The 24,305-nt window shown below is 47.5% G+C and overlaps 1 protein-coding gene across 1 annotated transcript in view; it reads right to left on the bottom strand.

Moving 5' to 3' along the window:
• LOC119372205 (uncharacterized) overlaps positions 1 to 22,647 on the bottom strand; it is a 37,782-nt gene extending 15,135 nt beyond the window's left edge. The window contains exons 1-7 of the mRNA XM_049420144.1: positions 22,638 to 22,647; positions 17,006 to 17,357; positions 16,332 to 16,467; positions 13,487 to 13,654; positions 11,035 to 11,187; positions 6,619 to 6,895; positions 1,724 to 1,884 (exon numbers count right to left, since the gene is read on the bottom strand). Of these exons, the coding sequence (XP_049276101.1) occupies positions 1,724 to 1,884; positions 6,619 to 6,895; positions 11,035 to 11,187; positions 13,487 to 13,654; positions 16,332 to 16,467; positions 17,006 to 17,357; positions 22,638 to 22,647 (1,257 nt within the window). The remainder of the gene's footprint in view (positions 1 to 1,723; positions 1,885 to 6,618; positions 6,896 to 11,034; positions 11,188 to 13,486; positions 13,655 to 16,331; positions 16,468 to 17,005; positions 17,358 to 22,637) is intronic.
• Positions 22,648 to 24,305: the final 1,658 nt, after the last annotated feature.

Below are 24,305 nucleotides of genomic sequence, written 5' to 3'. Positions count from 1 at the left end.
GTTGTTTCACCTACAACCGTAACTGGACTTTCACAGTGCGCGAAGACAGCGAGTAATCATTACTGTAGTCGTTGCGTACATCCGCCGTGTTACATACTGATTGAGTTAGTGGAAACGAACGAAAGCGATGAATTGAGACAGCCAGAACAGAAGGCGAGACAGCACTGTCAGCTAGGACGTACTTGATTTTCTTTACTGCGGTGATCCACGCTTGTCGCCTTTATTTCTCGTGCGGCATGCCCAGGAACCTGTACAGTATCACAGGTGAATCGCTTGCCTTGGTGTTGTCTGCACTGTTGTGGCAGGCCATGACACAGCAATACTTCGGACCTCGCCTCCGCTTCCGCGGGGTCGCTTCTGCCAACGCGGAAATGCAGCTTCGCACAGCAAGCCTCCCAGTTCAGTGTGCCAAGCTGTCGGCACCGCATTCCAGTGTCTCGCACCGATTGAGCAATGCGCGCGCGCGCGCGTTTCCCGCTGCCTACAAACAGGCTGAATCGGCTGCGCCTGCCCCCAGTTTCACCACAGCTTCTCTCCTGAGCTGCAGCGCGGCGCTGTCGTCGCGTCGTAAACTTGAGCTTGGGTTCCCTATGCCTTCGTTCCAGTGCACCAATCACGTTTTCCACTTCGCGTAGCCGCAACTGCTGATTAGAGCATTCCACATCACAATGTGATATGAAAGTCCTCCCGAAGGACCTTTGGGTTAGGTCGTGTGATGAGGCTGAAAGGACAAAGAATGTAGCTGGCGTAACAAGAAGAAAGTGTATGGTGTCCTGTACCTGCCTTTGGAACGTCGCTATCGGAAATTCCAACTAAAACACCAGCGTGCTGAACATATACAACATCCGTGTTGTTGTGGACACACAGAAGAACTTGGATGCAAGATTTTTCGTAACGAGTTTGAGCAGTTCCCAGCGCGTTTAATGCGATCCTGTACAAATAGTTGCGGGCCGGAGACAAGGATTTCTGAAGTTCGGCGTAATTGCCTTGACTCTCGCTTTTTTCTCGCAGTGGGGTCCGGATAACGGCCCCGGCGCTTGGCTCCAGCTCAATGGAAGTTGGCGAGCAACAGGAGCTTTTAGATGCGAAGCATCTTATGGCGGAGTTCAATCTGGTGGTGATGTGCGGCGTGACCACCCTTACTGCGCATGCGCAAACCCTCTCCACACACCTCCTCTCTCCTCTCCCTCCTCGTTTAAATAAAAGGCTCGCGTTAGATCGTACACACGCTCAGTCACTGCGCCGGTGTCACGAGTTCCAACGTCAACGTCGGCGCCAGTTGCAGTAATACCTTAACGCCTGCCGAGATCGCGGAGCAGCGGAAGGCTCGACGCGCCGAAGCGCAACGTAAATGTCGGCAAGCGGACCCTGAGCTCCGGGCTAGGGAGGCCCAGCGCAAACGACAACGTCGGCGGGAAACTGCTACGGATGAAACGCGGGCTCGACATGACGAAACGCTGCTTTGCATCGCCTCATGGTCCCCTTTAGCGGGAGTGGTGTAATGTTTTAAGCACTACATGCTTAAAAAATGCCACACCGTACATCTAGGTGCCAGCGTTTAGGAGAGCCTAAAAACTATTTCCGTACAAATCGTAGCCCTCTCTTTGAATGCTGCCTCAAGTGTCAGACAACACCTGGAGTCTGGGCTGCAAATGGGCGAAGGTACATATAACATTTTTACACGAGTTTACTCAAGCACTTGCTAAGTATAACTGGGACTTGCCTGCATGGCCTCGACCATCTCGCACAACGCGCCCACACCGATGAAGTTCTGCTTGACGTCTAGTTTCTTCAAACGGGTGTCATTGCGCAGGTTCAGTGCCGCAGCGGTCGCAAACGTCTCTCGCAGGAAGCAGGCGGACACCGTGAGGCTGAGCAGGCCACCTGCGCCCAAACATCATCGTACGGTACAACTGTATTGCGTACAATTTCTACGAACAATTTTAACAGTCCGTGACATATTAAACTCTCCGTTACACTCGAAGGCGAGAGCCTGCTGCGTGCTTCTAAATGTATTCGCTTGTACAATAGGGGACCCACGACTTCTTGCTAGAAGCAAGAATCCGCAGGGTACGAGACAAGCAAAAAAATTCAGAGGGTTTCTTATGCTTTAACCTAAGGTGGTTCGAAGGCGAAAGGCACCTTTTGATCCTATCGATCCTTCCCCGTCTGAAGGCTTCCTGCACCTAACTTGGTTATTCACCATACTCGCAGAAATCTGAAGCTTTCTGCACGTCACCCCGTTTTCCGCTGCCTTCGTGATGGGCGCACACTTAACCAATTGCGACGATGTCATGTGATTATCTCTTCATTTCACGTCACGTCATAGCGACGTCAAGACTTCGTGATGACGCCATAAATTGCGGCGATTTCGTACGTCATGGTGACGTCACATGGTGACATCATAACGTAGCGACGTCACCACATGACGTTATTAAGGCTTTCGCTTTAATAGGATAAACTGGTATTCTCAGTCCATAGCATTGTTCATATTGGGCATTTTTGTTGTCCTGATTTCTTGTCTTGTGTCCTTGTCTGCACGCGTATACATTATTTTATCATGTATCCGTACTAGCCAGCAAAACACGCTGTCGTTTGTAAAGCGGGTTTGTTTGCCGGAGTACTGGTGCTATTTATTAGATAGCGTAACATCGGTACGCAGCGGCAGAACAATTTTCGGGAGTCAACGCGACAATATGACTCACAAAGAATTAATTGTCGGCCTAGTTGGTCGTGCATAACTGCCTGAGATAAATTAGCGCAAGAGATAATACGACGAATACAAAGAACACAAGCACTTGTCCTCGTCTTCTTTCTTGTGTTCGTCGTATTATTCCTGACGCTAATATGTCTCAAAAATAACAATATCTAGGGTTTTACGTCCCGAAACCCCGATATGGTTATGAGGGACGCCGTAGTGGAGGGCGCCACAAATTGTTCTATTTATATTCTAAATACTACAGATAACACCCCCTATACTTTCCTTTGCGTTATTGTGTGGTAGTTCTCATTATTATCGTATCTTACAAAGAAAATCGAGCCCCTAAGAGTCATCTTCTTTCCTTCATTTATAGCGATCGTCTCGTTCTGGCAGACTTGATTCCTTCAGGTAGTAAGACTTTGATCTGGTCGAGTTGGTTCATAGAAATGGGAAGGCACAGCGCTCACGTGTGTTGCGTGTTCTTGTCCATTGTCTCAGTTGCGCTGTGCGTTCCCATTGCTTCAGGTAGTATGCGAGGGATTATTGGTCAGCTTCCAGCTCGTAAAAGGATCACGTGCTACGTGACGCCAACAGGCAGAAAAAAGTGTTCCACACTCGACGCCATGTCTGCAATTGGCGCTGACTAACACTCCGAGATTTAAATGCAGATATATACCCCACAAATTGGACGATTGGATGACCGCCGCCGTTGCTCAGTGGTAGTGCATCGATCGCGTTATTCGAAGGTCGCAGGTTTGGTCCCTGCCTGCGGCAAGTCATCCTTTCGTCCGCTTTACTTTCTTCACATTTATATTCTAATACTACAGATAACACCCCCTATACTTTCCTTAGCGTTATTGTCTGTTAGTTCTCATTAAACTGTACTGTACGCTTCACAAGAATAAGGACACCTCTGCATGTGCCCTTTCTATGGGCAGTAAAAGTCTGGCCAACCGTCACAGCCTACGCTAAATGAGCTGCCTTCTTATAGCTCGTTGCAAACTCTCTGGGAGTCTATCTCGAGTACACTGCGAAGTATCCACTGCGCCACAATTGATTTAGCTAAGCAACACTGTACCCAGCACTCTTCGGTAAAGCAATATGTTCTACTACGCAGCCACGCGCTTTGTTGATGCTGTGGCTGGCGATGATGAATTATGGGTGAGGCTTTTGTAATGGGTGGGCAGCATCAAACCACCGACGTGTTAAGCAGTTCACATGGTGTGATACCTGGTGTGATTGTGCACTATTCTACGCTTTTGCAACGCAACATACAGGGCGTCCCAGCTATTACGCAGCACGATTTAAAAAACGAGAAACGTCGTTACGCGAAACCCACCAGGTACATATTGTTCCCATAAAATGTAGTAGCCACGACCGAGTTCTTCGTTAATGAGGTTTAGTTAAAAATTCCTAATTATGTTCTAACTCAAGTACTCACCTAATCATTAAAATGCCAATGAGGCATATGTAGGCATGCTCAAATAACATCTAACTGCGCTATTTTCAGCAACGTACTAATTATGTGCTCTTTTAGGAGCGGAGCTCCTTATAGCATCACCTTGTCGGTCGTCGCTCCATCCGGCGTGCCCCCGCCGTCGCGTCTCCCGTATCATTCAATAGATGGCGCTGTCCCTAGATGTGCATGCAAACTGCAGTTGGGTGACAATATACTATACTCGCGGACAACTTTTCTTGGCAATGAAGCGAAGGCTACAGAGCCAAATCGCGAATATCCTACCGCTCGTGAATGTAGTCCCACAATTGTGTCCGTATTTTCTGCGTGAGGTATCAAAAATACTCCTTTATTTTCCACATGTGCCCCTTTCAGACAGGACGCAGCTCACACCAGCGAGATATTTTCATTTGTTTTGCTTTACACGTTTTCACTTTGCGTTTTTGAAGGCGTGAGAAAGTGGCGCCTTTTACGTGTACCTCAAACGCCGAGCGGCGTCTGCGTCGATATGCAACGCTGATTGCGCGTAGCCATCACTTTGCACAGGGGTGCGAAACGCGCGCCATACCGGACTACTTCGCGTAGGAGTACATGTGCAGAAGCTCCGCCCCCGTAGCTTTCCCTTCATTGCCAAGAAAAGTTGTCCGCGAGTATAGATGGCGTTGTCCCATAGAGATAGAAAAAAATAAAATAAACTAAAACAATGAAAAATAAAAAAATAAATAAAAAAAGTAAAAAAGAAAAAAGAAAAATGGAAAAATAATAAGTTATCAAAATAAAAAAAGAAGAAGAAAAAAGGGAAAAGGAAAAATAAAGCGGCGTATCGCTTTGATTACTGCTGGGCAAAACCACTGAACATTTCACGGTGTAACCATGATTGCTTCAGGAGCTTCGCCCAAGCTCTTCATCATCACCAGTGGATATGCTGTAATTTTTTTTTCCGGCTGATAAAGAAAGCACGTGAAATAGGAAACATAACACATGACTACGCTCTCATCCGCAATATGTGGGAGCGTAGGCCCGACTTGCTATGTCACAGTGAGCCTGTTTGAGGGCGGTGCTTCCGGATGCGCGCTGCAGTCTAGCCACGTGCCAATTATCAGAGTTGGCGGGCTTTCTTTAGTACCAAAAGGTCAGCACGCAATTACAATATTGAAAATAGCGCATTTAGATGCCATTTGAACATGCCTACATATTCTTCATTGACATTTTCATGATTAGGTGAGTATTTGCCGAGTTAGAAACATAATTGGACTAATAAACTAAACCTCATTAACGAAGGATTAGTAGCGGCTACTAAGATATAATGGGAACAATATGCACCAGGTGTGCTTCGCGTAACGACGTTCGTCTTTTTTTAATCGTGCTGCATGACAGATGGTATGCCCTGTATACAGAGCTGCCTGCGCGACTTGTCGCCCGAAACGAAGTCTCAGTAGGGTCTTTTTTCGAAGCAGTTTCAAAGAGTGGCGCGGCTCAGTGCTGGCGTGTTTCACTTCTACGGAGAATGCCTGGGTTCCATCTCTGCCTCTGCAATCATTTTTTCTCTGATTGTGCGCAATACTATAAACGGACACAGGCTGCGGCGGCGGCAGTTTATCGCGACCAGATCAGCAATATTGCCACCAAAACGACCGAACGTTCTTAAGATAAAAAGAAATCAGTTTCACCACAAGGGCGAAGCAATGAATGCGATAGCAACAAATTGCAATGTTATACGAAGTAAAGCTGGCAGTTACCTCTTTCAGATACAGTGTCGCGTAACTACAAAACGCTAGCAGCGGATTTCGTACAGACTTTTCGCGCTGAGAACGCAGCATGTAGAAGGGTATACGAGCCATAAACTTATGCCTGCCGAGATAGCACGCACACCAGCGATCATGACCACGCCCTTAGAATGAAAGTTCACAGCTGCTGGGAACCCACCTCCCGTCCCCCGCGTCCCTTCATGTTCGCGTTTTAGGCCTGCAGCGAAGTTGTCTTAGTTTACCATGTGCAATCGTCGTCGTATGGTAGTAGTAGTAGGCCTCACGCTCATCACGTGACTTGAGTGGGGAGGTGGGGTGTGAATAAGAAAATAAATAAAACGATATGATTGTGATGACACTAAATGATGATGATGAAGATGATGATGATGAAAATTTCATGCTTGAAATGATGGTTATGATGCTTGAAATCAGACTAAGCTGTCTGAGCCCACTCTGTACCACCGTTGTAATAGTAGGCGTCACGCAGGTCACGTTAGCGGAGTCGGGAAATGAACGAAGAAATAAAACGAAGCGCGCGTATTTTAAATGTAGTGGCGGATTAACGACACCACGTTATCTCGCTAGCCAGTGACATACATGCACTTGCTAGCAGCTTCGATGGGCGGTGTTTTCACGGTGTATAAATGGCTGAATATTTATACACAAATTTAACCTCTTGTCACCTACGCGAGTAAATTAGAAAGAGTGTTTGCCTCCGATCAGGGATGCATAGGCTCCTTCCACAGCAGGGTCGCAACCGAAGCAGCTGTAGAATCCAAGTTCCTGAAGGCTTCTCGACGGCGAACCTGGTCCTGGCAACAAGTTTTCGCAAGCTGGTGGAGACACCGGCGGCCAAGTCAGGTCGTTGGCCATCTCCTCGATATCATGGGCTTTGATGGTACACGAGTTGATGCGTAGACGCCTCAGACTCGGGCTCTGCACTGCCGCTTTCAGGAGGGCTGACGGGGAAAAGTGTTCCACCCCAGTCACCTGGCGAGAGTGGACGCAAGATGTATAAAAAAAAAGATGGTTCATCCCTCCGTCATAGGAATCGGAATAACACGAAAGTAAAGCGTGCCCTTACAGAAATAACTGATTGTTTACTGTACATTGATATGAGAGAGTTTGTACAGTCATAATGTAGTTCAGCGCAAAAGCTGGCAACAGACAAGCGAGAGGACTCCAACTCGCCCAACAAGCAACGTTGCTGAGTTTGTACAATGCATAATGATGTCTGGCAGCTATAGCACCGTTTAACGTGGATGCATCCACTTTGATGATTAGTGGTAGATCTCCATCACGGCGACTAACTTCCATGTTAAATGATTAAACAAACCATGTGGTAGCTGTAGTAGTTAACGGTGAAAGCGTAATCAGAGAACGAGGTGTGATAGCCAGAAGGAGCGTCGCATTTTGGACGCCGAACTTTATGGCCATCCCGCGGCATGTTAAAATGTGTGAACATCACGGCCGGACTAGAGGGAAACGCAAAGCGTGTCATGCCGCCCCGGTAGCCCGGCCGTGAGCGGGCAACACGGTGTGAAAGCTAGGTGAGGCAGGCGCGCATCGCAGAGCTATTTTTGGTTTGGATTAGCGTGATGCTATGAGCGAGGCCGACGCTTTTACGACGCTTGGGCTAAGATCGCCAACTCACGGTGTGTTAACGCATTGACAAAATTGAACTTCTATTGAAAACGCGCCGAATGGGACGGACGTGTGACGCGTTGCAGGTTCTAATCGCGGAGGCCACAGTAATGACGAATTACTTTACCGCTCCCAGAAGGCAACACCACCCCACCGACCGGGGAGTGGTAGATACAAAAGGCGCGTTTGTTAAGCCTCTAGAGTCTGTGACCGTGGCACAATTCACGGTATTACAAACGCTATTGACGGTATCACAAAGGCAGGGTTGATAGGGTTGATAGGCTGAGGTTAAGAGAAAATCTTGGCTGTCAGTGTACCAAGTTCAAGACAAGTACTCATATACAATCAGTTGGGAATATTAAAAGGAATAATTGTGCAAAAAATCAGTTGGCAACGTGTTACACTGTCTGTAACACTGAAGACGAATGCCTGCTGCCCACTTGCTCATACATTTCGCAATACATTAGGGGACCATACTTTGCACAAGACAGTGTGCCGCTGCGTGAGAGACACGCATTACATAACCTTGACGTTATTAGTCGCTTGATTGTTCATCCACTGAAAGCGAGAAAACATCCAGGTACGACGGTCAACCCAGAAACTGGTGCGTGAAAGCTGCGCTATAAAATGCGAGCCAAATGTCGTTTTGTTTGTTTGTTTGTTCTTTTTTTCATTGGATGGACCCACGCTAGCGAGGTACACCCCTTACAAGAGCTTTGATGGTGCCTCCGGCGGCTAGTTCTGTCCCTATATGGAACTTCGACGGCAGCTTCATGACAAGAAAAAAAGTTTTCCATGGCCATCGTATTCCATAGACACAAAGAAGCTATGCGAAAGCCTAGATGTCCATGTGTTACGCACCAAAATCACTGTTTCATTAGGAGGCGTGCTGCCTGACCAGTACATTGGTGTGCGTCTAGATCTCATTAAGCCGATGTTCTTGCATTTCGACATACAGAAATTTGGCCACCGTGACTGGTGTTGGAGCCTGCCTACTTAAGGTTACAAAAACAGCACAGTAGCCGTCAAGATAGCGTGTCGGATACCAACAACCCCTGCAAGCACAGCTGTCGAAGTGGAACCCGTAAAGTAGCGGAGGAATGTGTGTCTACGTGCGCTGAAGCAGAGTTCATCAAACAAGTAAATTATGAAGTTTTTTAGAAGCTCCGACGGCTGCGGAAGCACTCATCGCACAGAAGTGCACTTGGCGCCGCAGCACATTCTCCTTTCAAGTGCGCTAGATAAGCATACTTGGACTGTGTTGCTAAAAGATACTGACGACCTCCGCATTCCAGAAGCTTTCTCCACTTTGTTTCACATCAGCTCAAGAAAAGCTATAGCTACACCGCCTCTCGGCAAAAGGGGTCACTTCGCGTGTACGATAGTCGGCAACAATTTCTGAGAAAAACGGCATCAGTGTCAGTTGAGCGCCGACGCTCTGTTCTACTAGTGAAGGACGCACTTCGATTCGAAGGATGATTGAGAATGTGCCGGTAGGCGGCGTATACGGTTGTTTGGTTTAACAGGCATAGCGTCCCAAAGAGGCTCGGGCTATGAGAGATGCCGTAATGGAGGCATCAGGATAATTTCAACCACATGGGGTTCTTCAACGTTCACTGGAATTGTACAGAACACGGACCTCTGGCATTTCGACTTAATCGAAATGCCACCGCCGCGGTCATTATCGAGCCCGTGTACAGGTCGCCAGAGCCCTTGTCGAGCCGTTCTCACGGCTTTGAGCCCTGGCGAACGTCCAGTGTTTCTCTGGGTAATAAAATTTCAATTTCAAATATAATAAATTTCGGGTTGGAAGTCGAGCACCGGAAGTATACGCCACGGCGGTGGCTCGCGAGTTCTACGAAGACACGCGAATTCAAGGAGCGATTTGCAAGTGATGTCACTTTAAGATGCGCAACGGAGCATATTACTTCATTAATCGTGAGGATGATAGGCTATACATGCAAGGGGCCGCAAAATTAAGTGCGAAAAAAAAAGAAACAGGCGCCGTTAGAGCTGACCCCACCAGCGGCACGAATGGCCTCATTGTCTGTCACGTTTGTGATTTTGCTAAGCTGCCTTCGAATCACTCCCAAAGCAATATAATGATAATATCTGGGGTTTAACGTCCCAAAACCACGATATGGTTATGAGAGACGCCGTAGTGGAGGGCTCCGGAAATTTCGACCACCTGGGGTTCTTTAACGTGCACATAAATCTAAGTACACGGGCCTCGAACATTTTCGCCTCCATCGAAAATGCAGCCGCCGCGGCCGGGATTCGATCCCGCGACCTTCGGGTCAGTAGTCGAGCGCCATACCCACTAGACCACCGTGGCGGGGCACACTCCCAAGGCAGAACGTGAGGCGCGTTCTTCTAATCCCACGTGCATTGACGATTTGTCATTTGCAAAGTGTGTATACCCAGACATGAACTTAGCGAAACTCGTGGTAACGGCACCATGCGTTAACAGAGAAAGCTCCTAAATAAAAACTTGTAAAAAATGTGTATGGCAAAAGGCGGCTCTCTAGCGTTGGTTGCATTTTCTGGAACAACCTTCCTGTGAAATGAGACGAAAGAAGCATTTTTCTGTCACCCTGACACAAAATTACAAAAATCTGTGTTGATGTTTAAATATACTTAGAATACGCTGTCAGCTACCTGCGTAGACACGCAAGAACTTAAAATGGGCGTTTTGTACGTACATATCTGGAATTTTTAATGTATGCATCCAAATTACCTCGATGCTAAGGGTCCGGGTACTTTTTGTGTATTTGTCGCATTCTGTGTATTTCCGGCAAAAAAAGTGAGATTAGAAAGATTCAAAACAACATTTTCGGAAACCGAAGGTGGCACCTTGTGCTCTTGGTGTGACCGGGCCGCGTAATTCCCAAGCGGAGCTGGTCTGCAGCGTCTCCTACTTTAGCACACAGACTAAGGTTCATCTGCCGGGGTCTAGCATGCATCGCTAAAAGCATTGACAAAATTTGGGGAAGTCTTGAGCTTCCCCTTGAAGAGTAGAACATGATAGCGTAATGAGGTCCCGTTCGCATCGCCTTCTGAAATGCTAAACGTTTCGTTTTTAAATATTTAGCCGAAATCCCCGCACGTCACATCGCAGATTTCAAAGGTAATTTTTAGTGTTTTGGCGTCATTGGTTCAATAAAATTCCATGAGACTGCATATTAAGTGTGTGGCCCCCTCAGGGCTCAACGTACTTCATTTTTAGCTAGGAGGAACTACGTAGGACCCAGTGGACACCTTTAAAATCTATGTCGTCAGGGTATTCGGCGCGGGAATTTCAAGGTGGCCTCGCCACACGCACTTTATTTTTGCGCGTGTTCTGCCTTACCAAAGGCCTTCTCGTGGTGAGCGTGGTGATAACTGATTAATACGAGAAAACTGTTTTTCTCTATGGTGTCCCTTTAAAGATGTTTGCTTATTTTAGCGAACATGAGGACAGCCCTTCTAGCCCGGTCGTACCTTACCTCAATGCTTTCGATGGCGGTGTGGTTGCGGACGAAGGTCGCCAGGGCTTCACCGTTTCGTGCCCTCAAAAGCGTATAGCACAGACGCAACTTCTTGAGCGTCCTGTTCATAGCGAGAGCTTCCAGGAATGTGCCGGGAATGTCACCAACGGGCTGAAAGTGCACGCACAATTTATTTTCTGTGGCATCGTGCAGTGAGGCATGGCAACGACAGGCTGTTTAGTACAACTGCTGCAACTGCTACCGCGACAGTACTCAACACAAAATCAAAATGGCGTGATATGAACTTCCCGAGTAAATTGGTAACTTCAATATTGTGCTAAACATGCATCAGCTATGATCCATCATTCGCTCGTCAAGGACTATCCGGCGGCTCATTTAGGCGTCAATATGTCCTAGTATCACCGAAGAAATATGCGTGCAGGATAATTGCCCTTAAGAGATACAGCGCTGTAACTGGTACAGCAATGACAGTAGGAGCTGCTGAGCTTGGAAAGGTTATGTTGAATTCAATGTATTTAAACGTACCCGAGCAACTCAGTGCACTGACATGGGCTAGTCGGTCACTGACTCGATGAAGCGTATTTAAAACGCATCTTATTACGACGGGTTTCTCCTCCTGTGCCTAATCTTTCTTTGTCCCGTTGTTATAAGGAACTCTGCCTATGAGAGGCGCTGTGTTGTTGGGCTTCGGCTAGCTTAGACCACTTGGGGTACTTTGATGTGCAATGAAATGGCACAGTACGCGATCCTCTAGCATTTTTTTTTATAGAATGCGAGCATTTCGGTTTAGTAGTCAAGCACCGTAACCACTGGTGAGCTAGGAATTATATATACCAGGCAAGGTAGAACTCCGACAAGCAAGCTGTCTCCCTTATGTGGCTGAGTATTCTAGAGCCCTTGCTATTTCACGATTCGTTTATGCCATATGCCAGAGTATATTGGAATCCCACCGCACAGTTTACCAAAGCACGCCTGCGCTTCGTAATTAGCCTCTAATTTTTTTTTTCACTAGTCTCGATTCCGTGAAGATTCTACGACAGCCTAGTACACGACCTCTCCATTACCGGTTTTGTTTTGTCTGTCAGCAATGCCTTCCAAAGAAAAATATATAATGCGGAAGCATGCCACTGTGTTCCACATATTTTCATGCGGGGTACAAAATTTGCATTCATGAGTCCATGCTATGCGCCCAGAATGAGGAGTTCCTGGCATAAACGAGCGTTCAAGGTTTCCCCAACTCAACATGAACAACGAAGTGATGTACTGTCAATAATAATATCAAAGGTTTAACGTCCCAAAACCACGATACGATTATGAGAGACGCCGTAGTGGAGGGTTCCGGAAATTTCGACCACCTGGGGTTCTTTAACGTGCACATAAATCTAAGTACACGGGCCTCAAACATTTTCGCCTCCATGGTGATACACTGTCACGTGGATGTAACCGTGACGAGGGCGGTAGTAAGAGGGGTACATACAGTACCCTTTAGCGGCGAACTTTTCAACACAAAACGCAGAAGTTGGAGTACAAGCAATGCTAGGCGCAGGTTGATAACGGCAAACACAGTCCTTGACTGTCATCATCGGTGAAAGAAGGCGGCCTTTATACATGCCTGATGGAACCATTCCAACGTTATCGCGGCTGCTTTCGTTAGTTTATATTAAACTGTGATCGCGTCGTGCGCGCAATCTGATCAGAGTGCTCTGAAACTGTCGCGAATGTCCCTCTAGCTTCCGGCGTGGTCGGCACCGAATGGTAAGACGTGCGACAGTTTTTGTAAGCGAAGTCTGGACACATAAATAATGTCGTGTAAGCAAAAGGCGCATAAAAACTATGACGAGAACTACCATTACGCGCCGATAAGCCGCTAAAATATCCAAACCCTATGTTAACAATTTTGTGCAATCACCTAGAGCATAGCGCCTCTAGGAATTGGACAGTTAGGAGGGGAACAAACAATGAGCGATGAACTTGTCCAACCCACGACTAAGAAATTCGCCCAACGAGAAAGCGTGTGAGAGAACGTGAACGCGAATGGGCTGCGTTAAGTCTTCACGATCAACCATCCTCGAGTTCCATTGTGGAAAATCTTCAAATGCTGTTATAAAATCACGCGGCGAAAGTTTACATCGGTGTCCAAGAGGGAAAATCCGATTCGAAGTATTCTTCCGATTATCAGTCTGGCTACAAATAGGAGGGGAGAGACACCTACTTCTCCCGATTCATCGGGCTTCATTCGAGCTTTTAGACAGGCATCAGGTTGTCATGGGTTTTGAGTGGAACGCAATAGCAGGCTTACAGATGCAACACATCACGGTATTTGCGTTACAGGTATAGTAGGACGCACAGTGCCAGGCATTTCATTACGAAAACCTTATGGGTCCCAATAGCCAGAGAATATGCTGAAAGAAGTTAATGTGAGAAAAGTCAGAAATGCAAAAAAGAATACCTCCACATTATCCATAGAGAGAGTGGTGATCGTAGAGCTTTCCTGCAGGAAGTCTGCCAACCGCTCAGCGCTTTCTCCTTCGAAGTAGACACGCGAAATGCTTAAAGACTCTAGGGATCTCAGAGTGGAAATGGATTCAGCCCAACGAATGCATTCAGCCCTTGGAACCTGCAAAGACAAAAAGACATGGACAAGATTAACTCGCGGAAAATTCACCACTCCTGCTCTTGAGAAAAAAAGAAAGTCATCCCCACCTGTCTCGTCTCGAGCAATGAATATAGTTTTGTATCTTGTTGTAAAAGAAAGGTGTTTCCACGTGTTACTTAAATTTGTGCTCAGCTTTCCCCGTGACACGACTGAAGCAGGCGTTCAGATCCACTTCACCTCATCTGGATGCGTTCGAGTGAGGGCATGAATCGATTTGAAGAGATATGCTATGTGAGCGTATTTGAAAAGCACCTCTCCAACCCTCGAGCAACAACGAAAAGTTCTGCTCTCCCCCTGTATAGGGTAGCATACCGGTTATTCCAAACTGGTTAACATCCCCGTCTTTCCTCTCTCCGGTTTTCCTTCTTTCCTTCCGCTATCCGGTTCAGGTAGGTTCTCTCATTTGTCGACCTTGATAAAACTTGTGGTGAATATGGGCAGGAGTAGAGGTGTTACGCAAACAGCTCAGTGATGGGCGTCGTCTAGGAGTGCTGCATTAGTCTGCTCAGGGAACAACTTTCCAGACTACCGACATCCGTTCATATGATAACCGGGTATGTTGATGCAAGCCTCATTACAACGTTGGCGCAGGTACAGGCGTCAGCTGGGTTCTACATTAGTGGGAGAAAAGTGTCACCCTCCCCCCCCCCCCCCTCCTTCTGTCGAGCCCGAAAGTATACAAGCTGCATAAGAAAGCTGCGCAGAAAAAAAAAACCATAGCTAATCCTTCCGTCATAGGGATCGGTATAACACAAAAGTGAACCATATATTCACAGAAGTAGCCAGTTGCCTGTTTATTGTACATTGATGTATGAGAGCTTGCAGAATGTCTATTGGTGTTTCACAGCGATAGCATTGTTTCACGTGGATGCACCCACGTACACGCCCAGTGGCACATCTCCATCGCAATGACTAACATCCGTGATCATGACTTAACCATTGTAGTAGCTGAAGTAGTTAACGTACACACGGTCACCATAGCGTGAATCTCTCACAAAGATATTGAACATCTCTTGTGCCACTGTGCCCAATTTGATGAAGATCGCCGGACTCTCCAGTGTGCCTTGAATAGACTGGATGACCGGCCCTTTAAGGAAGCAAAGATCTTAGGAGCCTGGTCGCGCAGCATATCAGCCCAGAAAGCCACACGGGCCCTCCTGCGGCACTTGAAAAGAACCTTATTGAGCGACCGCCTGTGAAATTCGGCACTGTGTGTGATGTGACATGTGTCTATCCTCTCTCTCTCTTTTAATCCTCTATTCCCCCTCCCAATGTGTAGGGTAGCAAACTGGACGCATTGTCTAGTTAACATCCCTGCCTTTCCTACATTCCTTCTCTCTCTCGCAAAGATAGCATCAACAAGCACGTAATGAACAATGGTATTCAATATGCACTCATTCAAAGCGTCTTCATCTGACGAGACAAACGCCAAAGCATGCGCTCCCCAGTAATAGCGTAACCTATGCTTGTGCTCATGCATACACCACAGCTCTTCAGGAACTCGAGAGGCAGAGCTCTAGCTTGAGCCATGAACGCGAGAAGGCGTTCCGCAGATCGCTGACATCTCTGAATGGACGAAATGACTCACTGCACGACAATCGCCCGTCGACGTGTCGCTTATTGCAGCAGTTTTATTAACCTGCACTATCGCACTCAAAGAAGCAGCCTTCGTAGAATCGCCGTTGGTGCATGTGTAAGCTGCACTACTCTATCGACGAGTCGTCACACTAACACGACGCGAAAGGCAAAACACGTACTACGTCGTCACCAAACCTAATCGTCGCGTACGGCGCATTGCAGCGACCGTCGAATTGCCTACAATAATGCGTCGAAAGCATCCGTTGCGCTGAAACTACGAAAGCGCTCCCTATCGGCACTTGTTAGCGTCATGAAGCGGCACTTTGCTTCACCGCTTATAGACGGCGACACCGCCCCGCCAACATCACTGTAAGACGAATGTTTGAGAGATATAAGGCGCGCTTGTAAAGCCACGTGCACGTGCGTCGGTGGCGCAGTGACTAAAGAAAAGATAAAGTCGGTGGCGCAATGGGTAGAGCGCCGGGCACTTGTCGTCGCAGAACGAGAGGTCGTGGGTTCATTTTCTAGGTCATCCAAAAGAACGAAACTTTTCTTTAGGTTTTTCCTTGTCATCTGTTTGTTTGCATTTTAAGAACGTCTCCTCCAGAAGTGATGTCAGTGAGTCATGGTGGAACAGGCATAAAAAGCTTTCTTGTAGAATATGAAGCGATGAAGCGCTTATTACAACGACCGCCGCCTTTTGTCCGCGGCTTTCCGGAGGAAAATGGGGCAATCAACAGTTCTATAATGCAACGTCGGGGGTCCTCGGCAGCCATTGTCGAATATTTTTGTGGCTATAACCCTGTATATTAAACAATGACGGGGCTAGTCCGATTAACTAAAGATGAGGGATACTTGGCGGTCCTGTTATATACATAAGAGGGGGGGGGGGAGCTCTTTCCACTCCTCTGGTGCGTACGGCTATGCATATAGTAACACGTGAAGTTCTATTAAATTTCACATCACAGCAAAAAAGAAAACTAGGTTAGGTTTGCAATGGCAACACCGCGTCTGGCTTGACCCGGCCGCAGAGATTTATCGGCTATCGCAGCTTACTCACTTCGCCCACTTGACAGCCTTTCGTCAGCTGGAATTCCAAGTAGGTGAGGGCAGCCGTTCCGTTCTTTATGGCGTCCCAGAACATGACATCTTGCAGCGAGCTTATGTCGAAGTCGATAATGACGCGCTTCACGCATCTGCAAGAGATAAATCACGCCTCTTACTCGACAGTCAGTAGCAATTTCTTACATTCAACACATGCCATACGAGGGCAGCGGAAATATTGAAAAGAAAGATGTCTGCACGGATGCTACACTTTCGTATTCCTGTCGGAGTGCACACCGCCGGATTTTCTTGCCAAGTGCATACAATAGCAGCCCTAAATACTATCTGCGTCTTGATCTAGACATATAGCATAACGCTGTAATGAAGCCTGCGCAGGCAAAGTTAGATTTACTCACTGTACCTACCCCTCAGTCCACAGTTAGTCCAGCTTGATTTGCCCCTACGCATATTGAAGCCAGGTGCGCCCACCCTCCGCCCATTTCCCGTGGAAAAGGACAATTTGCGCTTCTGCGAACAGGCTTGCCTTCAACCTTCCAAAACAAAACTCCAGTGGCGTCCCGAATTCCCTCCTTTCCGTTTTTATTATCTAATCTACAATGCGTTCGCCAAGCATCAACCGCGTCAATTCTCCTGCAAAAAAAAAAGACAAGGAATAGCCATGCTGCCAACCTGTGCTGGCGCAGTAGAAAGTGTATGAGTAGTGAAACTCGAAGCAGATCTGAAACTCTGGGCTGACCGAGCTCGGGCCATGCAAACCCAGATATGGTCAACTCGGTCCAAGCGTGCTCCGACAGCTCGAAGCAGCCCCTGGCAAGCAGTTGATTCCATGGTTCTAGATCACCCGAAAGCCAGCACGGTTTACCGGGCTCCCATGTGCACGAACGATCGTAGCGTTGATCGGGGTCGCTTTCGTGTCGCCGTCTGGTGCCACCACTGGTGTCGCCGTCGCCGCCGCTGTCGGGGTCACCGCTACTGGCCTTGCCAGCCTTTGTAGGGTCCTGAACGCTTCTATGGCCATGACCTGCGGCAAAGGTGGATAGAAAGAAAGATGGCGTTCTTGTGTAGGTCTTGGTGCAGTTCTATATTGTGCGCCTAATGCAGCTCCACTACCTTGAATTCTGAAGAAGTACGTAGCACGGCCAATCCAGCGATTTCCTTGGCAATTGCACGCTTGCAAGGTGGTGGCACCTTCTCTTGCGCGGAAAGGGTATGAGCCTCATGTCACAGAAGCGCTTTTCGCAATTTGAGGGAAATTATTGCAATTATTTCTTGGTTATTTTTGTAGTTTTACAATGTCTTAGACCTTGTTAGTTTATTCTGCCCTCGTTTTGAGCATTGTTAGCCTTGTTCTAGGCCTGTATTGACCGCCGCGTGACCATGCGACCTGAGACGGTGGACGACAAGGCGACAATTTCTGCTTTCAGACTCTCATACTGTGCCACATTCTGGTGGGCTTCTTATATGGCTGGTTTATGGAATCTTCGCGTCCCTAAGCGAATGGGGTAGGCTATAAAAATATGCCGTAGTGGGGTGCTCTAGGTATTTTCGACCACCCCGGTTTCTTTAACCTGCACTTACGTCGCTCACCAGAATGGTATTTAGCCTCTCATCTATATTGAAAAGCGACCTCCGTGACCAAGATCCAGCCCGCGTCTTTCGGTCCAGCATCGGAGCCCCGAGCCAAGTCAACGCGGAGGCCTGATTATAGAGTACGAGCTCTATTTGTAGCAAGCAGTCGTACAAAACCCGATACGAGATCGCAGTAGCAATGAAAGGTGATAGAGAATTTTGGTTTGTCCAAAGCCGTCTTGCAGTTTACGGATACCGAGTCAGCGGAGACGTCTACAGGAGGAACAACGCTGGTAGCAACATCTGATGCTGCAGAGCCAACCCAGAAGCTCACAGGGTCAGTAATGTAATCAGTTACGTGTTGATCCTAACTGCTGGTGTAAGGTATTTGCAGCAAGATAATCACGAACTTGTAGAACATTGGCCATTTTTGTTTCCACGATAAAATTGCAGAAGGAAAACAAAATTCTCAAATGTATTCTGTTTGGAGAAAACGCCTCCAGGTGTCGTTCTCAGCTTTACTACGGCCCTACATGGCTCCAGGACTGTGGTATTCGCCAAGAGTTAACCGGTTATAGATAAACGAATACTCTCCGTTGGTGGGAGCTCGCAGAGACGAGAAATACATGTGAGAGAGTAGAGTGACGCTTATTAACGCGTAAAAACAAGTGCACCTAGTGCGTTGAATAGCCGCTTGAATGACATTACTTGATGTTGTTTAACACCTCAAACCGACAGAGTGAATGACAGATGTCATAGTGGGGGCCAGCAGATAACTTCGACCACCTGACGTTCTTGAACATGCACTGAAACCGAGCATTACACGGGCCTGTCATTTCGTCTACGTTCAAATGGAGCCGCCGCTGTCGGTTTGAAAACCGCGTCTTCAGGGTCAGCTGTCGAGCGCCATAACCACTGGGCCACCGTGGCCGCTTGAACGTGACAGGGCGCAGCCTTACTAAACAGGAAGAGCGAGGAGAGCTGAGGTGCGAACATAAGATGTCTGCGTTTGTGTGATCGGATCGCCGATCGTGCTTCTGTCGCCAGCAGGCGCAGGAAAAAAAAGCGGACGAGTGGTCGGTACCACATGAAAGAAGGAAAAGTGTCATCCTCTCACGTGTAGCACGAAACCACAAAGAAAATACAAACGCTTTTATCAGAAGGCTGACTTCCTAGTCGATTAAAAATTCATCATTTTCCAGGAACTTTTGTTCCCCTTGTGAAGCAATGGCAAATAATGCAATTACAAATATCTAAAGAAGCGCGACATCCAATAGACATTCCCCCAGTGAATCCATGACAGTTATTTAATACCAGGGCGTTCGACTGAGCTAGTTTTGTAAATTGTCAAAACGCACAAAAAGCAGCGGTAAGCACAAGACGCAGTGAAAAGAGAACGACGGGACAGGCTGGTGTGACAGTCGCTTTTAGCCAGTCATGCGTTCGGTAACATTAAAGGCGCTACACAAGCTCTGCTTTAGCGCGCCTTTAGGTTCAGCCGTGGTCAAAGGAGCGGCTACAGCTTTCCTTCGAACCACTGGGCCTGCCCCACTGCCATACCCCAAAAGGTGCAGCCAGGATTTTATTGGGGAAGGGGAATCGCTATAGGCCTATACCGTAAGTACAGGTGCCCACAAAATAATTCGGAGCTCCGGACCGGTGACCGCACTTGGGCGAAGCACACCCACGGAAAAATGCAGCCATGATCTGCGCGTGCGCGGCAACCCTAGCCAGCAAGCCTCGCTCCCAAGTGTATCTAGGTAGGCGTTGCCTTGCGTTAAAAACTATGCTGTTTGTACCTCTTAGCGCTGCGACAACATCTGGGGCGAGGGGTGGAGGGGGGCGGGGGGAAGGATCGAGGCCTGTAGGCTGCAGCGTGCTCACACTATGCAGCAGAATCTCTAAACGCACGCGTAATCCTTGAGACGCGACGTTAGTCAACTCTCAGTTATGAACTTTTAGTTCCCTCTTATTCAATAATGAAATAAAGTGAAATCTTAATTAGTCTTAATATGGCGTGACCAGTCATATCACGGAGTCTTCATAATGAGTAGTACCAATTACTGTTCGCTGCACCTAATTTCATGGTATTATAGGTTACTGTATTCATTTAATTACTAATATCGGTTAGCACACTTTAATAAAGGTGTCGTCTGATGTGCGCATTTTTATCTCGTTAATTACTCTAATTTATTTAGAATATTCTTGGGACTCTTGAATGACTCTTAGTTACTTGGCGCTTAACTGCATGCTTTATTGAACAGCAGAGATGTAGTATGCCGCTTTCTGATTTTTGCTACTGCAAGTATTGTCGGCCACGGGCGATCGGACGGTCACATTCAGCCAACTAACGAACCAGTTAATCATTTCGCTTTGAAAGGCGCCGATGCCAAATCACGCGCATGCACGGGCGCGTATTCACCAACCCGTGCACACGCGCTCACAGCGCGTTTTAGAGACCGCATCCGCACAGCCCCCCCCCCCCCCTCCCCCCTGTGAAACGCTAAATGGCACCCAATTAACTCTATTCCATTGAAGCAAGGCAACACCTACCCAGATGAACTGGGGAGCGAGGAGAGCTTCCTAGGCATATCGCGCATGCGCAGACCCTGGCACGAATTTGTCACTGGAGCGTTCCGCCGATGAGTGGCCAACGCTCCGGCACTCCGAATTATTTTGTGGACACGTGTACGTGCGCGTCTGTGTGTATTCATAACGCGCACAAACTGAAGCATATCACTGTGGAAAGGTTGAGTCTCTCCACCCCCCCCTCCCCTCCTTCGTGATGGACTTCTTTAGCCTAGAGAGGAGAGCGTAGAAATAAGAGAGAAACTGATAGTTCAACTCTCAAACATGCGCAGTAGCCATTTCTGAGTGTAGAGACAACATATAAGGCGTTTTTGTGTCGCAATAAACATCAGTTGGAAGTAGCACTCTGTGTGTCGTCTTCTTGTTCCCGTCTTTGTGCGCTTAACGGTTTCATAATTATCAACGTCATTCAAGGCTACCTTTCTTACGCTTGCACGTCGCATTGACTTGTACTCGCCATTGTTATATGTCGTTAGAGTTCGTGCGGTTCACGGTCGGATTCGTCGCGCTGGCCGTGTTCTATGCAGTTAGCTCTTGCACGCCTACAACTGCTCGTGCCAAAATAATCGCATACGTTGATTGCACGTCGGTGGATGACACCATTCTCAGCTCCACGGTTCTATCCGTCGGCTAGATCGTGGCTCAGTGTGCCCATTCGTGCGCAAGTAACCAAGTTTAGGAGTTTGTGAAGCAGGAGTCACTTTCTTCGACGATCGCTTTCGGGGGTGCTTTCACTTTCGCGATGTGTTCGACCGTCTACGAGCCACGGTTCTCCGACAATAAGCCCGCAGTGCTACATATTCGCTCGGAGAAGCGGACGCATCCTGTGACAATCTCGCGAAGGTATCGCCAAAAGTGATCGCTTGCCAGGTGTCGGCCGTGGTGGCATTTATTAGAATATGACACCGCATGCGCTCGAAAAACTTTTCGTGTCGCTCGGGCATGAGTGAACGCTGCAGGCAACGTTGCGCGATTTATTCTAGAGTAAGCGTTCAAATAAAGTTCAATGTTGCTAACATTTTTTTTCCTGTTTTTCGGCTCTTGCGTTTCCCGGCTCTTACGTTTATCCCTTGTGGCCTTCTTAAAAATGTGTCGGCGGGGTTATATTGTATAAAGTATATTTTCTCTAGTTAAGAAATGAAAGAAAGGGAGGTCAAAACTTAGACATATTAAAATACATCAATACGAAACTGTGGCTATTAAGAATGAAACTGAGAATTTGCAACAAAAACAAAAACAATATGGGAAAATAGGAAATTCAGGAGTAAAAATTGCTTCTATAGCTTACATCGCTTTGGGCCTTTAGGGACTGTTGCGAAGCATTTTAAACGTTCTCGTAGCTGTATCTAAAGAACAAAGCCCTAAAACATAGTAAACATGACACATATAGATCTTATCTAAGCATGGGGAAGACTGCATTATAAGTAATTTTGCGCAAAGTAGGGTTTCTTTTAAAGGAAATGAGAAACTGCTACTCTTTGTAGTGGACTTCGCAAAAACAATTTGGGAAATATGTCAGACCAGCTCTGTCTAAATAAAAAGTTGGATATAGAATTTGACAAAGTAGTCTAGTGCAAGCGACCTGAACTGTTCGTGTTCAACATATTATACTATTCAACTGTTTCATGCGCTGAAATTCTAAAGTGTTCATTAGTTACTGTGCACAAAGTTCAACTATCACCATTTGCCTCCTAAATCTAGCATTTACAAGAAATTTAAATGTCGGAAATACTTTATAACCGGGTCATTCAGAGACACCTTTGCTAATGTATGCACCATTGCCTTCAGAAATAGGCCTTCGTGTTCTGGAAACGAAAGTGTTGTAATCAAGCTGACGTGCACTGGAACTAATGTGTCGTGCCGACCATACGTCGGCAAACTCACTCAGATGAGTCGACTCACTCAGATTCAGATCGAGCCGCGAGTGTGAGTCTGAGAGTCCGGCTGAGCACTTTGTTGGCGAGTTTGAGTCAAGGCGAGTCCGGACAAGGAAAATTTTAGTGAGTCTGCTTCCGAGTGAGTCCAGCTCAGGAACATTTTGGTGAGTCGGCCTCAGAGTGAGCCTTAAGCACAAAATATATTTCTTAAGTGAGTCTGAGTTAGGTCAACCTTTTATTACCGACCTATGATCCTATCTACTAACCTGTCAGCATTACTATTAGCCTTATATCGGCTTACGTTTATGCTCAAATCTGTTGACACATGCTTCAACGCACCAGCGTTCATGCGCCAGCTGAATGTTTGTTGATCTGAAGCGTGAGTTAAGGGGAAGGGAGGAAGTCATGACCTGCCCCCGCAAACTCTTTTACGGGACGTTCTTGATAGAAACATCTCGTGTAAATCGCATATTTCACAAGAACGTCCTCACTGCATTGCATCCACTCATAACTAGTATTTAAAGGTAAAAGATCAAAAGGCGCATCCTACAGCACTGATTACGCGAGATATTGGCATTAAAGAGCATTTACACCATGATCCGAAAAGTTAATTTTACGCCAGCGGACTGATGAGTCGACTCACTCAGGCTCGCTCAAACTCCGGTCAAGCCGTGAGTCATAGTCTGAGTGAGTCCGGCTGAGCGATATGTTGGTGAGTTTTAGTCCGGGCAAGTCCGGCTGTGTAAAAGTTTAGTGTGAGTCCGAGAGAGTCCGGCTGAGGAAAATTTCGAGGAGTCTCCGTCCGTGTGTGCTCTCAGAGCATAATATGTTTCTTCACAGTCCTGAGTGAGTCCCAATATTTTTCCAACTTATGGTGATGACTACCTAGGTTTTGATGCCTTGCGAGTCCAACTTCGAGTGGCGTGGCCGAGGTACCATGCGGCTTCTCGCATCGTCCGTAACATTCCCTCACTGCAGCTGCTCGCTCCTACATTTCATTGTAGGGGACTTGAAAGCCATCATTCGGCTTCGGAACGTTTGCTTTCCGAAAAAGCAGGGGTATAATCTCGAATACAGCGCGATTTACGTGCCGCCTTTATTCTGCGGCTTCCCGATGACAGCGGTGTTAAAAGACAGGCCAGGTTTTAAAGGATAAAATCCGTAAGTATGAACATTTCTTCCCGCGATCTTCATTGTTTGTGTGTGATGTGTACTTGCGGTAACAATGAATTGAATCCGATTGAATCCGGTGTGATTTTTCGCATTTGCGAGCCCTAACGTACTGAACATGTTGGCTGTGGCGCGGGTCGTACCACTACCCCATTCAGTACTTTTGGCTCCGCTAAGGCATACTGAGCATTCAAGCTTCGCTCACACATGACAAGGGGCATGCGCAGTCATTTCCCCATCACCGAGTGCTGCACGTGCTGCACCGTCCAAATGTGCGGTTAGACGACGCCGTTAGGGGTTACATATCGAAATCAACTACGTACTTATCGTGAGTGAAACGCATTAACAGCTTCGACGTAAATTGGGCGAGAAAATATCAGGGAAACTGAAGTTACGGGATTTGGTGGGGCCACGGGTTGTTGACGGAAGTCCCCTGGAACTTGGCGAAGCTCGGAGCCTGACACCTACAGGTCTGGACGCTGTCCTCGGTCTTCCTCCCCTCAGAGCGCGGCGAAACTCGATTGTAAAAATTGCGGTGATTTCGTCCGCCGTTGGGCAGTTCACCCTGCACAGACTGGCGAGCAGATCCATGTACTCCGGGGTTAGAATGCCAGGGTCGCGAACCTCCCTCGACGAGCTCGCCATTTTTTTTCTGTAACAAAAAAGAACGCATCTCGTCAGCAGAGTTAGCTGTATGCAACACACATTCCTTTGCGACACGGAGTCTTCATTCAGAGGCTCGACTTGCTTTTGCCATTTCTGTG

The sequence above is a fragment of the Rhipicephalus sanguineus genome, chromosome 10 (genome assembly GCF_013339695.2).
Source record: "Rhipicephalus sanguineus isolate Rsan-2018 chromosome 10, BIME_Rsan_1.4, whole genome shotgun sequence".
Lineage (NCBI taxonomy): Eukaryota > Metazoa > Arthropoda > Arachnida > Ixodida > Ixodidae > Rhipicephalus > Rhipicephalus sanguineus.
This window is presented reverse-complemented; position numbering and strand designations above follow the sequence as displayed.